The sequence below is a fragment of the Puma concolor genome, chromosome A2 (genome assembly GCF_028749965.1).
Source record: "Puma concolor isolate L17-30 chromosome A2, mPumCon1.1.hap2, whole genome shotgun sequence".
Classification (NCBI taxonomy): domain Eukaryota; kingdom Metazoa; phylum Chordata; class Mammalia; order Carnivora; family Felidae; genus Puma; species Puma concolor.
In genome coordinates, this window is record NC_141668.1 from 79,526,174 (window position 1) to 79,539,569 (window position 13,396).

At 41.0% G+C, this 13,396-nt stretch overlaps 1 protein-coding gene across 2 annotated transcripts in view; it reads right to left on the reverse strand.

Moving 5' to 3' along the window:
• Positions 1–224: 224 nt before the first annotated feature.
• Positions 225–13,396, reverse strand: part of GRM3 (glutamate metabotropic receptor 3) — a 228,931-nt gene continuing 215,759 nt past the window's right edge. Inside the window, exon 6 of one of the 2 annotated variants that reach the window (XM_025929748.2) lies at positions 225–775. In XM_025929748.2, the coding sequence (XP_025785533.1) occupies positions 702–775 (74 nt within the window). In that variant the 3' untranslated portion in view covers positions 225–701. Of the gene's footprint in view, positions 776–12,581; positions 13,380–13,396 lie in introns of those variants that run through there. The other variant, XM_086696796.1, reaches the window with a different exon arrangement.

Below are 13,396 nucleotides of genomic sequence, written 5' to 3' on the forward strand. Positions count from 1 at the left end.
TGGTTATGGTATCGTCACTCAAAATCTGATCTTTGTGATCTATGAAGAAGTCCAGTTTTGCTCAGAACTCTCTACCAGGGTGACAGCTTGTGTTCAAAGTATATGTAGATGGAAAGAGAAGCACACTTAGTCAAGTATTTCCAACATTAAAAGCAGAGATAATCTGAAGTCAATATATTCAGATTACTTGGAGCGATTAAAAAAGAATAAGCTGTTATCCACCATGCTGGAAAACCTTGAAGGTTTTATTCTCAATATTTTTACATTAATACAGATGCTTTTTATTTTGTGCTGAGAAAAACAATCTGTTACACATAATGTAACTTTAATATACAACATAGAAACTCATCCTAAATTAGTTACAACAAGGACCTACAAAAAACTTCATAGGAAAAAAAGTTACCTAATATTGCCACCATATTTTTTAGACTGACCCTGTCAGACCCTGTCACCAATGCTCAGCTCTGTAAACAATGGTTATTTCCACATTTGGGGGAATCGTTAATAATAGGGGCACTAAAATCAGCCTAAAAAGTTCTAGCACATCACTATATACTGTACAGTCCTCAAAAATAATTTATTGTACTGTTTCTAAAAAAAAGGTACTAGGGTTCTTTTGCTCTGTTTCCATATTCTGGAGCTGCACGTGAGCACTTGTGTCTAACAGTCTAAAAACACGAAAACTGAACTGCAATTCACAATCACAGAGATGAGGTGGTGGCGTCGAGAACTTCCCGCCCATTGCACACCGTGGGGACGTACGTGCTTGCAGAGGCTGGAAAACAAAACAGGTCAGAAAATGCAGTGTCAGTCAAGCGAGCCATGTAGGTAATGGAATGGATGATCTCAGACACCAGTTAAAATTAAGTTCAAAACCCATTTTAATTTGGCTTTGGACAAAGCTAAGCGACTTAATGCTGTGGTAGTCCCACGTTCTAACTAGGTTCTGCTCAAAATGAGTTTGTATCCTGGCACATTCCTCCGCTAATGACCTACCTCTTGGAGAGAGAGTTGATAAGCACCATCATTGTTGAAAGGAGTCTCTTGTGGATTTAAAATGAGCTTTGCTAAGCTATAAACTGGTTAAAATTCAATGTGCAAAATTCAAAGCTCACTGCCATTTGTTAAATTCATTACGGTTTTTAGTACCTTCGTTACTTTTGTTCTCTCTGGGCAGGGGTGACTCACACGTAGTCTCACAAGTGACCTGTGAGCTCGACTGCCGTAGTGAGTGGTTTGATGCGCTTTCATTGTTCACGTAGAGAAACTCTGCGGAAACACTCTAGCAAGGGCTGGGGTGCTAAGAACTCAGATTCTTAACAATTCTCAGAAAGGAAGACATTTCAAAGGGATGATGTTCTTGTCAATGACATTAATGACAATAGTGTCAGGGTGTGAGCACAATATGAGTACGCATATTCATTCTTTTTACGGCATTTAGTTTTCCTAGGTACACTTCATATCTCTTGTCGCTTAGAAGGTTTTGTTTTTATGAGAAATCTAGATACAGCTTTGTCTTTTTACCAAATGAGGACAAAAAAGCAAGGAGCCCCGTTCTCCACAGGATGTGCAACTATGTAGCCAAGAGAATCTTTAGAGCTGTTTATGTGACATCCCTTAGCCTGTCCATGATGCTATGCTTTGACCAGAATGAACTGATCCTCTTGGCTACCTGACCACAGCTCAGGTCAAACCAACCGGTCAGCTGGCCTCTTCTTTAAATGCATACCTCTTGGTTAATAATCATATGAGCTAATTCCCTGCTAAAGTGTTCATGCTTGACAGTGGAAATATTCTTGCCCCCTAAAAGGGCATTTTTTTTTTCCACAGGATTTTTTTAAACACAAAGGAGAAACTAATTATGAAATTTGAGATTATGTGCTCAATCACCATGTTTAGGGCACTGAAGTCTTTCCAGCAGCCTCACAACTAGGGAAACTTGAACTTCTCAGTTTTGCACTGATTACTTGGCTAGGTATGTGAGAAAAGCCATAAGGACCAGTCTGTGTGACTGTCAGGTTATAGCAGAGTCCGTGACAGGCTAACTCTTGGACATATTTTTCCTTTTATCATTTTTAGGATCGGCTTCAATTTTCTTTACAATATGATCCCACTGAAAGGTATAACTTTGGGAGAAAACATGGCATAATTGACATTTCCTGAAACTTCCACAATGAAGACATTTTAACACAGTGCATGCCAAATAAACACTGGATGGAAAGTGATAGTGATAATCTCAAATGTGAGGGTTTTACTTCATTCCTTGTAAAGTTTCTTCATACTTTATCTAACCCTGGCTTCATCAAAGCTAGGTAAGGCAAGAGAAAGAACAAGGTGAGGTGCAGTTCAATCACAGTTCACTGGAAACCTAGCAGACATTCTGTGCTCTTTCTGCAGTCTCTCTCTTTCCATATATCAAGTTGACATCCCCATGTGGATGTTTAATAGACATCTCAAAACCAACCAGCCACAGAGTAACTCTTGATTCCCTAACCTGTCCCCATTTAGTCTTCCTTCCTTCAGTGAATGGTCTCACTATCCAGTCAGCGACCCAAACCAGAAGTCTAACGTTTCTGCTTCCTTCCTTCTTTGTCCCACCTCCCATGTCAACTCGATCATCCTGCCGAATCAACTCAATCTTCCCCGTCTGCCTACTCATCTCTGCATCCACCACTTTGGGCCAAGGCGCCATTATCTGGCTTTTGGCTACTCCAACAGTGGGGCCGCTGGTATCTCTGTTTCCCCGCTTGCTCCCCTGCCACACATTCTCTGTACAGCAGTGAGAGTATTTTTAAATGTTAGTCACCTCCCTCTACTCCTCCAGTGGCTTCCTTCTGTGCTTTCCTTGCTCTGGTGTGTATGTCCCAGGGTGATTCAGACCATGCCTATCTTTCTGCATTCATCTCATTCCATGGTTTTGTCCCCATTTTTCGCTTGTTGTCCTCAAACACGCACATCACGGCAACGTCAGGCCATTGCCATAGCTGCTGCCTCTGCCAGGAATGTTCTTCCCTCTCTTCATCACATGTCTTGCTTCTTTTTATCATTTATATCTGAAATATCACTTCCTGTAAAAGGCTGTCATCAGGCCACGTAATTCAAATAGCCAACCAGTTATTCTCTGTCACATCACCTAATTTTAAAACCAATATTTTTCTTGCCTTTTTTTTGTTTGTTTGTTACATCTTATGTCTTATAATAATCTTGACCAGGAAGTATCCAGGGGCTCTGTCTTTTTCATTATTTTATCCCAGTTGGTGGTCATGGAATACACCCTCTTTGAACCTCTATAAACATTTTCTGAATGGCTATATAAATTTGTTGCATTTCAAAGAACAGGGGAACCAATGGAAGTTTCAAGAAGGATATAATCTTTTCACCTGAAGAAATGACCAGCAAATAGGAGGCATATGGGTAGCCCTGCCTGGGGTCAGGTAGGCCTTTTTTCTTCTCAAGCCACATGGTGACAATGACCATCAACCACCCCTGCGAAGAGAAGGAGCTCAGGCTGTGAACACCCCAGGGCCAGCCTGGTGCCTTTGACATTTTCACTAATCTCTTTATCTTTTCCAGGCTCAGGTTTTATTATTTCTGTGCAGATTTTTCATTTCCAGAGCTTGAAGAGGAATGATATGTCACAGGGGTAAGTCTAGGAGAACCAGAGGCTGGTATGTTCATGCTCTGTGTCTATCTTGGATCACTCTGATACCCTTTCTGCCTGCGCTTTTAAAGATCGTATCAGAAACCTCCGGTTATACTCCCCATACTTTTGGAGTTTGCCGTAATGCTGTTCTCAAGTGTGATCTTCAGATTTTCTTGCTCAATGCATCCTAACGTCTAAAAAAATTGAGTGTATCTTGACTAGGTAGGTAATAAGTACAGGGGCTACAAAGGTAACTGCATGGAAAATCCTAAGTTATAGCTTCAAATGATGTTCCCCTACCCACCCCACCCCCACCCCGCCTGGAGATAATCATTATGAAAATTTGCAGAGTAACTTTGATTCATCTACCCGCTTCACAGGGACATTGAAGGGAACACCCTATGTTAGAACTCATCTAAACTCTTTGAAAGGAAGCTAATACAAATTCAGGGTTTTCTTACCAGGAATCACAACAGCAAAGACTCCCCAAGACTCTTTCTGCAGTTATTTTGTCCCTAACCGCTTCCAAGTGGATTAAAGGGAACTGTAACTTGTGTTTTTCTGCATCTCCTTTACTGTTCCATCTGTAGCTTTTGCCTGTGCATTTTATTTTATTATGTAAAAAATATTCTCATTTTTGTACGTGCTGCTGAATATAGTAGAGGAAATTACTGTTTTATGAGTTTATTCTCTCAATTATTTTGCCTGTCATAAATATTTTACATATGCCTCCCGTCTTAGCCCATCTGTTATTCCCCAAGGTAGTAAACTCTGTGCCAGAGCAAAGTACTGTCATTTTCATGTGTGTGTTTGTGATGAGCTCTTACTATTACTCTAATGAAATTCTCCTGAGGGTTTTAATGGTGTAAGTTTAGCCCATTTTCTTAAGTGCGGCTAAGCAGAGTCCTGTAATCAGACTTTCCTTCAGAAATAAGAGGCATGCAGGCTTATTTCTGGCTTTCCTGGGAGGAGGGGGTGAGGAGCAGCTGCTAGTTACCCCAGGCTAAGGTGGTGCTACTCAACTCGAACAGTGAACACAGTGGAAAAGAACCTGGTACGTTCCACCATTGATCACCAAAGGGCCATTCACACCCATCAAAAGGCATATTTTACTTCACAAACTCCGTGAGGCATCGGAAATCAATGCAGCCAAGTGGCAGCTTTGTCTTGCACTGTGAAATCCATTTCTCTTCCACCAGTAATGCACAGGCTGGCTGGGCTTTGGAAAAAATGACCCCGTTTTTTTCAGGTACCTGGGCCCTCAATCAATGCTAAACATATTTCTTTAATAGATTCGTATGGATGCCAAGTCTGTTAGTCAATTTAGTGGTTGAGACTTGGTTCCTGAGAATCAGTGTGTTACTCTAACTGTGTAATAAATCAGATGTGGGAAAAAAGGAAAACAAACATTTAAACAGAACAGACATTCCACTTTGTTTCCATCTGTTCCATTTCCTTGCTCCTGGTAACCCCCCAAAATTTTTTCCAGCATGTCTGCTTGTTTAGATATTTTAATGCTATGGTCATTGAATTCAGTTTCTACCAGCTGTTTGTTGCTTTTTCCTCCTACTTTGTTATTGAGCCTGTTTTCTTACTCATCACCTTAATTTTACTTGTGCTAGGGCCCTTAGGTCCCTTTCCAGATGTTCTTCTGCTGATTCATACAAGTTGTCTGGGAAGATGATGACACTACAAGCTGCTGCTTCGGTAGCCTTGCTTTGTCAGAGTTCACGGTGGAAGACACAGAATCAGTTATTAAGAAACGAGGCTAGATTCTCGGGATAAAGGTCTTAAATCATTAACAGTAGATTTAAGAGGAAATCACATTCATTATGATGCGGGATGAAAATCTACAGACCCAAGATGTAATTTCCAAATGTGGAGTTAGAACTTAAGAATGCAAAGCCTTCTTCATTCAGTGATTTATTTCTTGCGAGACAATATTCATGGAAAAAGAAAATATGGCACGTACTATTTTATTACCCAGAATACAACTCAATTAACTTATTGATAGAAATTCCACTTGGTCTTCAACTAAACACCCCAGTCCATTATTGCCACGATATGCTGCCATTCTTTCTTCCCAATCGTGTTCTGTTATTCTCTCCTCTATCCCTCAAGATGTATGAAAGTGGATGTACGATAAAATAATTCGAAAATGGAAGGACTTAATTTGTGTGTTTTTCTATTTTGCATTCCTTTTGTCTCCTCTTAGTTTCCCAACATCTCTAGTTTTTCCTCTTTCTTATCCAAATGTGTTTTCAGGCGAGGATCAGAAACTCATTCACCCTGAGGCTCAAACAACTAAGAAAAGCTATATGTGCTTCTGTGTCTAGGGATCAAAGTCAGGCCACAAGTGTTAAACTCTAATAAAATAATGTCGGGCATTAGTCCTCCTCTCTAGTGCAGCTCATCTTGTCAGCTTCACCTTCAAATTATATACAACATCTGAACACTTGATTGCTTTCCATCACTACCACCCTGATTTTAAACCACCAACATCTGGACTATGCAGTAGCTTCTGGAATTATGTCTCTGCCTCCTCCCTCTCTTATATTCTGCCCACACAGCCAAGATGATGAAAATGATGCTTTTAAAGTTACGTCACTCCACACCCTTTGAGTGTTTTTCCCAGTTCTTTACAGTAAAAAAGTAAAAGTCCTTACAGTGATTTCCAAGGTCCTACATGACCTGCCCCTCTCTGTACTCATCTTCTCTTACTGTCATCCTTAGTCACCTCCCTGATATTCTTCCAGCTGTGGACTTTTGTATTTGCTCTTCCCTTTTCTTGGAATGTCTTTTCCCCAGATACAGACAACGTTCCGTATTTTCCTTTCCTTCATGTTTCTGGTCAAATGGTACCTTGGCACAGAGGCTTTCTTTGGCCACTGAATAAAAAATAGTAACCTTCTGCTCCCACTTTGCCTTATTTGTGCCCAACATTACTTTCTTCACATCACTTATCAACTTCTGATATATTATATACTACTGGTTTTTCTGTTTCGTTCATTACCCCCTCCCTTTTGCCTAGAGCTGAGCCTGAGCCCAAAAGTTTCTTGAATGACTGAGTAAATTATCCATCAAATGGATTACAGTTACTTACTAAGGGTTCTCTCTCCCAAAGTGTCTGAAATTTCCTCTAGGTAAGATAGATATTTAAAAAAAATATTTCCACATAAGTAGGCATTTTCCTGCTATATGGACACAGATATCTCCATATATGGATGTTCTACAGAGACTTTTACTTAAAATGAAAAGGAACTTGAAGGAGAAATAGTATAGAATAAATTGATGTTAGACTCATTGCTTGCTTTAAGGAATTGTTCATCTAAAGTCAAAGTATGGGCAGTATTTGATTATAAACATATTTCCTTTTTTAGTTAACTTACATAGTTAGGAGCATTGTACCGTGTTCCTAGAGGTACTGATAATTTTGGGGTTACATGAAATGCATATTGCTATTGGTATCTCTCATACAGTATTGAACTCTCTGGTTTAGGGACTCTCTTTGAGATACTGAGTTTACCTTGTTTTCAATTGTACAGGACAGAAGGGAACTATACAGTGTAATTTAATTCAAGAAAGTGATGCTTCTGCTTAAACAACTATTTAAATGAGAGAAATTTGATCTGTGACATAAACATTTAGCCAGCCACCGTTAAACAGTATTGTTTTGTCTTCACTAAAGCTCTTTTTCTGGGAAGCTTTGTGGGTAGCCCCTCCGGAATACCATACCTTCTCTGTGTGCTGCCAGGGTGTGGGGGTCGCCGGGGTCTCAAAGGGACACGTTTTATGCCGTTGAACTCCCTGGGTGGGCTTTTGAGATGAACATAAGTTTGCACCCATTGCTGGTAGAACAAGATGCTGTCATGTGTGGCACTGAAGGCTTCTAATTTAAAAAAGAAATCACTGAACTTGAAGATGCTAAGATTATCAGAATAATCTCTGAGATGCATTTTGTAACCGAGCTGAGGCAGAAAATCCAGAGACGCCACAAAAGCCACTTAGCCACTTTTGAGAGTTTTATCTGTGGCTCCACTTACCAAATTCCTGAAAGTGTCTCACAGGGAGGCCCCGGCTTTCTTCTCTAGGAACTGTGGTTATTAGAATAAATGATCCTCATCATCCCTTCTATCTCAAGTTCCTTCAGCCACTGTTTAAAGAAGGCATGCTATGTTTGCTTGGGGAAAACCTAGTGAAATGTTAGAGGTAAAGAGCAAATGATTTAAGGGTTATAGAATGGCAGTCGTGAGACAAACTGGAAACGTGTGGAAAGGGGAAGGGGGAGAAGCATCAGTTTCCTACTCCATGTAGGGTTACCCCTGAGAGCTAGGGCCTCTTTCTTTTCCCACCCTCCAGGAGAAAGGCGTGAAAGAGAATGGAATGAGGTTCTCAGGCATCCTGTGACTTTCCTCTCCCAACGGAAAACGGATCGACATCTGTCTGATATGTTTGCACTAGGTATATTGTGCCTGGAAGCAGATGGCTTAGCTTGCTGAATACTCTAGGCTCCTCCAGTATTGGCCAGTCAGGATTTATGTTTATAATATCCTTCCAAAAAGACCATCAATTCAGTGTGTGTTGTCTTATAAGTTGCTAATTTGCTTGGCCGGTCTAGTACCTAGTGTCGTCGTGGGACTCCCTCAACTGTAAAGTGCAGGCATATTGTGCTGATTTTCTGGACTTGAACGGTTGAGAAGAAACTTGGGCATTATGTGCCCTTTTTTATTTTTTCTTTTATAAAGTCACATTCAGACTTGCGCCATGGCTTGCCCCCTCTTAACTTGGTAATCTTCAAAGGCTTGGCCCCTGTTAAGTGCAAAGTCTGGGTCTTCATGTGCTGGCTTTCTGTTGCTGTAGCCCTGTGGAAAATTATACTGTGACTCTGAAAGACTGTGCACTTGATCTTTTTATACTACTTCTTATAATGTGAAAATGCTTTGTAATAAAGAATAGTTCTATTAATGAAGCAGTTCACACTTGAGCACCTAGACAAGGGACTTTGTGAATAAGGTTTTGGCAGAAGAAATCAATCTCCATATGCCTGTGGCTCCTCTGGGACCCAAATCTGAGCATCATTAGTTAGCAGAAGCCTCTTGACTGTTCTTAATGATAATGGCATACATACATCTGAATGATCACCATGAGCAAGAGAAACACATATCCCCATAGGACCAAGTCTGGATACATGATAGCTCTGAAGACTGTTGGGCACACTCCATTTCTCACCTCCCTCTCCCCACTCTGTGCTGATACAAACTCAAGTTAGTGTCGACAACATTCTGACCTGCATGGGTCCCCTGGGGATTTATGCTGCTTAACCTCATGTGTACATCCAGCTTGTGTCCTTCAAAATTCTGCAGTTCCACTTCCACTTGCAGCATAGTTCTTGATTGCCTGTCTTCAGGAACCAGCTCTGGGAAGCCCTTTTGCTTCTAAAGCTGAACAAAATAGAGAACGGTCTCTTCTCTTCCTTCTCACCCAAATACAAAGAGTGTTTGCTTACGTGTGTGGGTGTAGGAGCAGCAGTACAAGTATGAGTTTAGGATTTTAGGGTGGCTGAGTTAACCGCTATTGGAAGGAGTGTTCCCAGTTTCAGTAAATGTCTTCTAAGGGGACAGGTACTTCTGTGCCAGAAATGCCTTCTCTGGAGGGTTCCAGAGAGAGAGCTGAGGAAATAGTAGCTGCCTGGGAATGTGGCTGTTGGCATCATGAGGCAAAGGATGGGAGCTCAGAACACCTCTCCCTCTCTGAATCCAGTGCCAGCTTCCTCGGTGAGGGTCATCTCAGAGACTCTCCTTGCTCTGCACTGACACTGGTAGGTGAAGCACACAGCGTGGTGGAGTCCAAGGTTCTCAAAATGTTTTCCTTGGACCACTTTGATTGAACCAGCTGGAGTATCTGTTACGAACCAGATTTCTTTCGACCCGGATCATATGGCCCAGAATATCTATGGGTGGGGCCTGGGAACTTCATTTCAATGAGGTTTTTTTTGTTGTTGGGTTTTTTTTGTTTGTTCGGTTTTTGGGGTTTTTTTTGGTACACAAATATTGGGAGCCATTGGTCTCTGGGTGTACTGAATGGAGAAAAGTTAATGTTTCCTTTATTGATATTTTTTTAACTGTTTATTTTTGAGAGACAGAAAGAGAAACAGAGGGCAAGCAGGGGAGGGGCAGAAAGAGAGGGACACACCAAATCTGAAGCAGGCTTCAAACTCTGAGCTGTCAGCACAGACCCCAACACAGGGCTCGAACTCATGAACAGAGAGATCATGACCTGAGCTGAAGTCGGACGCTTAACCGACTGAGCCACCCAGGTGCCCCTAATGTTTCTTTTATTTTTATTATTTTGACTCCCACTGTGTATAGTTAATCAGTTACAACTAAAATTGTCCCCTTTAAACCTAGCAGTATGTAAACGTTTCACAAATGGTGAGTTTTCCAAGATGTCCCTAACCATGTTTTTTCCTCTGTGCTTGCTTCTAAGTTTGGTCATGCCTTTATGTCTTTTTGCAGCACTGCTCAGCTTTTAACATCCAGTACTGTTACTTGTTCTGCTATCAGCCACCTTAGCTGCCATCAGGTAGGTCACCCAGGCTCCTAAATGATGTGATATTTCTGCCACTCTTGCCTGAGAATTAACTGGGAATTAATTTGGCCGCACCTTCCAGTCTGGGGAACTTCTTGGCACTGCTCGGGATTACCTGTGTCAAGTCTGTGATCCTTAATGAAACTGCAGTACTGGCTTAAGGATTTGGAGAATGTAGCCCAAGGAAAATGGCCACAAACTATTTCATAGGTGGGGTGTGTGTCCCTTCCTTGAATCTGGACAGGCTTTGTCCTCCTCTCTAGGATTCCACATGGAAAGGCATTCTGCCAAGTTGCCAAGCTGGAGAGTGAAGCTACCATGGGCTTCCAGATCAGGTCAGTCTCAGCTGAAACCCCAGAAGGACCCAGTCCAGGCCTCATAGAGCAGATGAACTGCTCGGCCAAGCCCTGCCTGGATTCCTAACCCACAAAATCATGAGAGATATAAAAGGGTTATTTTTTTTTTAATTTTTGATTTTTATTTTTTAATTTATTTTTTATAGGGGGTTATTGTTTTGAAGCCACAAAATTTTGTGGAAGCTTGTTAGGCGGGAATAGATAATTAGATGTGTGTGGGTGTTGTGGTGAGTAACCCTGTTGGTATATTAACTTATTCTTAACATGGGGTTGTTGTTTTTATACCTGGAAAGAGTAAATTAGAAAACCAGCGGCAATACTGGTAACAATAACTCAGTACAGTAAAATGCCTATATAATACTCACCAGAACATAAATTATGTAGCAACTAAGTAAAACATATGCTTTACCTAATGAACTCAGAACAATTTGAGGATTTTTCTTGAGTTATAAAACAGTGTACTTCCCAATATTTAGGAAGGAAATGGATATAAACTGAGCTGAATATATCATGGAGGAAACAGGCATGAAGAAATTAAACCAGTTGCTTACATGTTCACCAGAGTGTGGGTTAGCAACGTGTTCATGCATAAACTAGATCCCATAGACCAGTGTCTTTCAAACTTCTTTGATTGCAATTCACAGTAAAAAACCTCCTACTTGGACCTTGTAGACGTGTAACCACTGGAGCAAACTCCATGAAATACTACTTACCCTTATCACATATAATGTACTCTAATACATTTTATTCTATTTTCTTCGAAAACTGCTGGCAAAACATACTACATAAATTTCAGGACCCATTACTAGGTTACACACTACAATATGGACAACAGTGGTCTAGATGCCGAGCTTCATGAGACCAGGGGTTCTTTTTCTCCACTGTGTACCTCGGTGCTTAGAAATTTCTGTTGTATAGAAGGTACTTAAGCATTTAATGAATGAATGAATTTCATGACTCTAGTTCCAATTTATGAAAATGGGTAGGATATTAATCACGAATCAGGAAACCCAGAGTCAATTTTTGAATCACCGTGTATCTTTGAGAAGTACCTTTCATATTTTCTCACCTGTGAAATGGAACTTGTAGTATCTACTACTCACAGGATAAAAGGAGCCCACAAATAAAACTATTTTGAATAAAATATAAAGAATTACAAATAACAGATTAATGTACTTGTTACTTCTGCAATTTGATATACCTAGAGTTATCACATGAATACTTCTTCACCTTATCATTTTAATACCACTTCGTTAACATGGATTAGAGAAAAACTACTAAAAAAATGAGGTCCTTTTTAAAGAAAAAAAATTTTTACTTAAAATTTCATTGAGTAACAAAATAGTTCTAAAACGTTGGGCTGGGTAGGTGCTTACTTCGAAGTATCTAATGGGGCGACTTGCAGATTAGCATTCTGCGTGAAAGCTTGAAATACATTGTTTTTGTGTAAGTGGATATTTCTGAAATTCTGAAGAGAGACTTGGTTGGGTAAAGTGCCCTTGGTATTCCTTCAGGAATTTATTAATTCCAAGTATGTATATTAGAAAATGCTGCCATTTTGAAATTACTGAGGTTTATATGTATAAATGTCTGTGGAAGGGGCTTTGTTAAATTGTTTGAATAACAGCTGGGAAATCTGAGCTCTGAGAGCAGGATGACTTTTGCTCAGAAGTCAGTCTTGCTGTACAGCCTTGGGTAACTTTCCTATTGTTATCCTTGTAAAGCCTACCACGTACCTAACTTCCTGGGAACTTTCCCGGCTTGCACCCTGACTGAAGTGGCAGGATACAGTTGTTGGATGCACTGCCTTTGAAATCAGAGAAACCGACTCTAAATTCTGGTTCTGCCATTTTCAACATGTGGGACCCTGGGTAGGTTTCTTGATGTCAGGGAATTGCGTGCATTAAATAAGATACAGCACATGTGCACACGTGTATGACATTTTTAGCACGATGCCCAGCAGATAGAAAAGAATCAGTGATAGTTCCATTGGCTGTTCTTATCATTGTTGTTTTTATTTGCTATTGCCAGTTCTTTCTTGTCTGGTCTAGCTAGCTGCTACAGTTGGGCTCTAGAAAAAAGATGTGCCTGCTCAAGAAATAAGCAGGTTTCTCTGGGGTCCAAGGAAAATGATCACAAGTCTTACCATGCGCTGGCACTCAACCATCGTGACACCTAGAAATTGAGCTGAAAAGACAAGAAGATCCCTGTCTCCACCGAGGAGTGGCATATCCAGTGCATCCGTGAACGTGTCCTATCAGCCGGCAGCCTTTCCTTTGTTTGCTGGGGGAAGGGCAGCCCTGTTAAATTTTATACTTTGCTGCAGAAACTGGGGCACTAATGTGATTGCTCACTCTGTGATGCTGAGCTATTTTGAAGCATCCTTTCTGATCGACTCGAGGCAAAATGGTGAGGCAGTCATTTGTCTCTGTCACTCCAGTCTTCCTTCCCTCTCTTGTGGCTTCCTTCCTCCGCCCCCCTCATCCTTCTGTCAGTGAATTTCTCCTGCTTCAAACCACAGATAAGCTGAAAATGGCTTAAAAGGTTGTCCCCTTTAGGTACACTGTGCCTGAGAATTTAATGAGAGGCTCTCTAAGGATAGTGTTTCAGATGTTCGCAGGCCAGTCAGAGATGCAGTGGTGGCCTGGGCTGTTGCTCCGCTACCCTTCAGCTGGTTTGCAGCTGAAAAGCCCTGTGTCATTGAAGTACGAGGAAGATACATTCCGGCGTTTTTCAAGGTGTGTTCCATGGAATCTTAGCTGGTTTAACTGTGCTTGAATACTTTTAAGGAACTGTAAATAACCAAGTT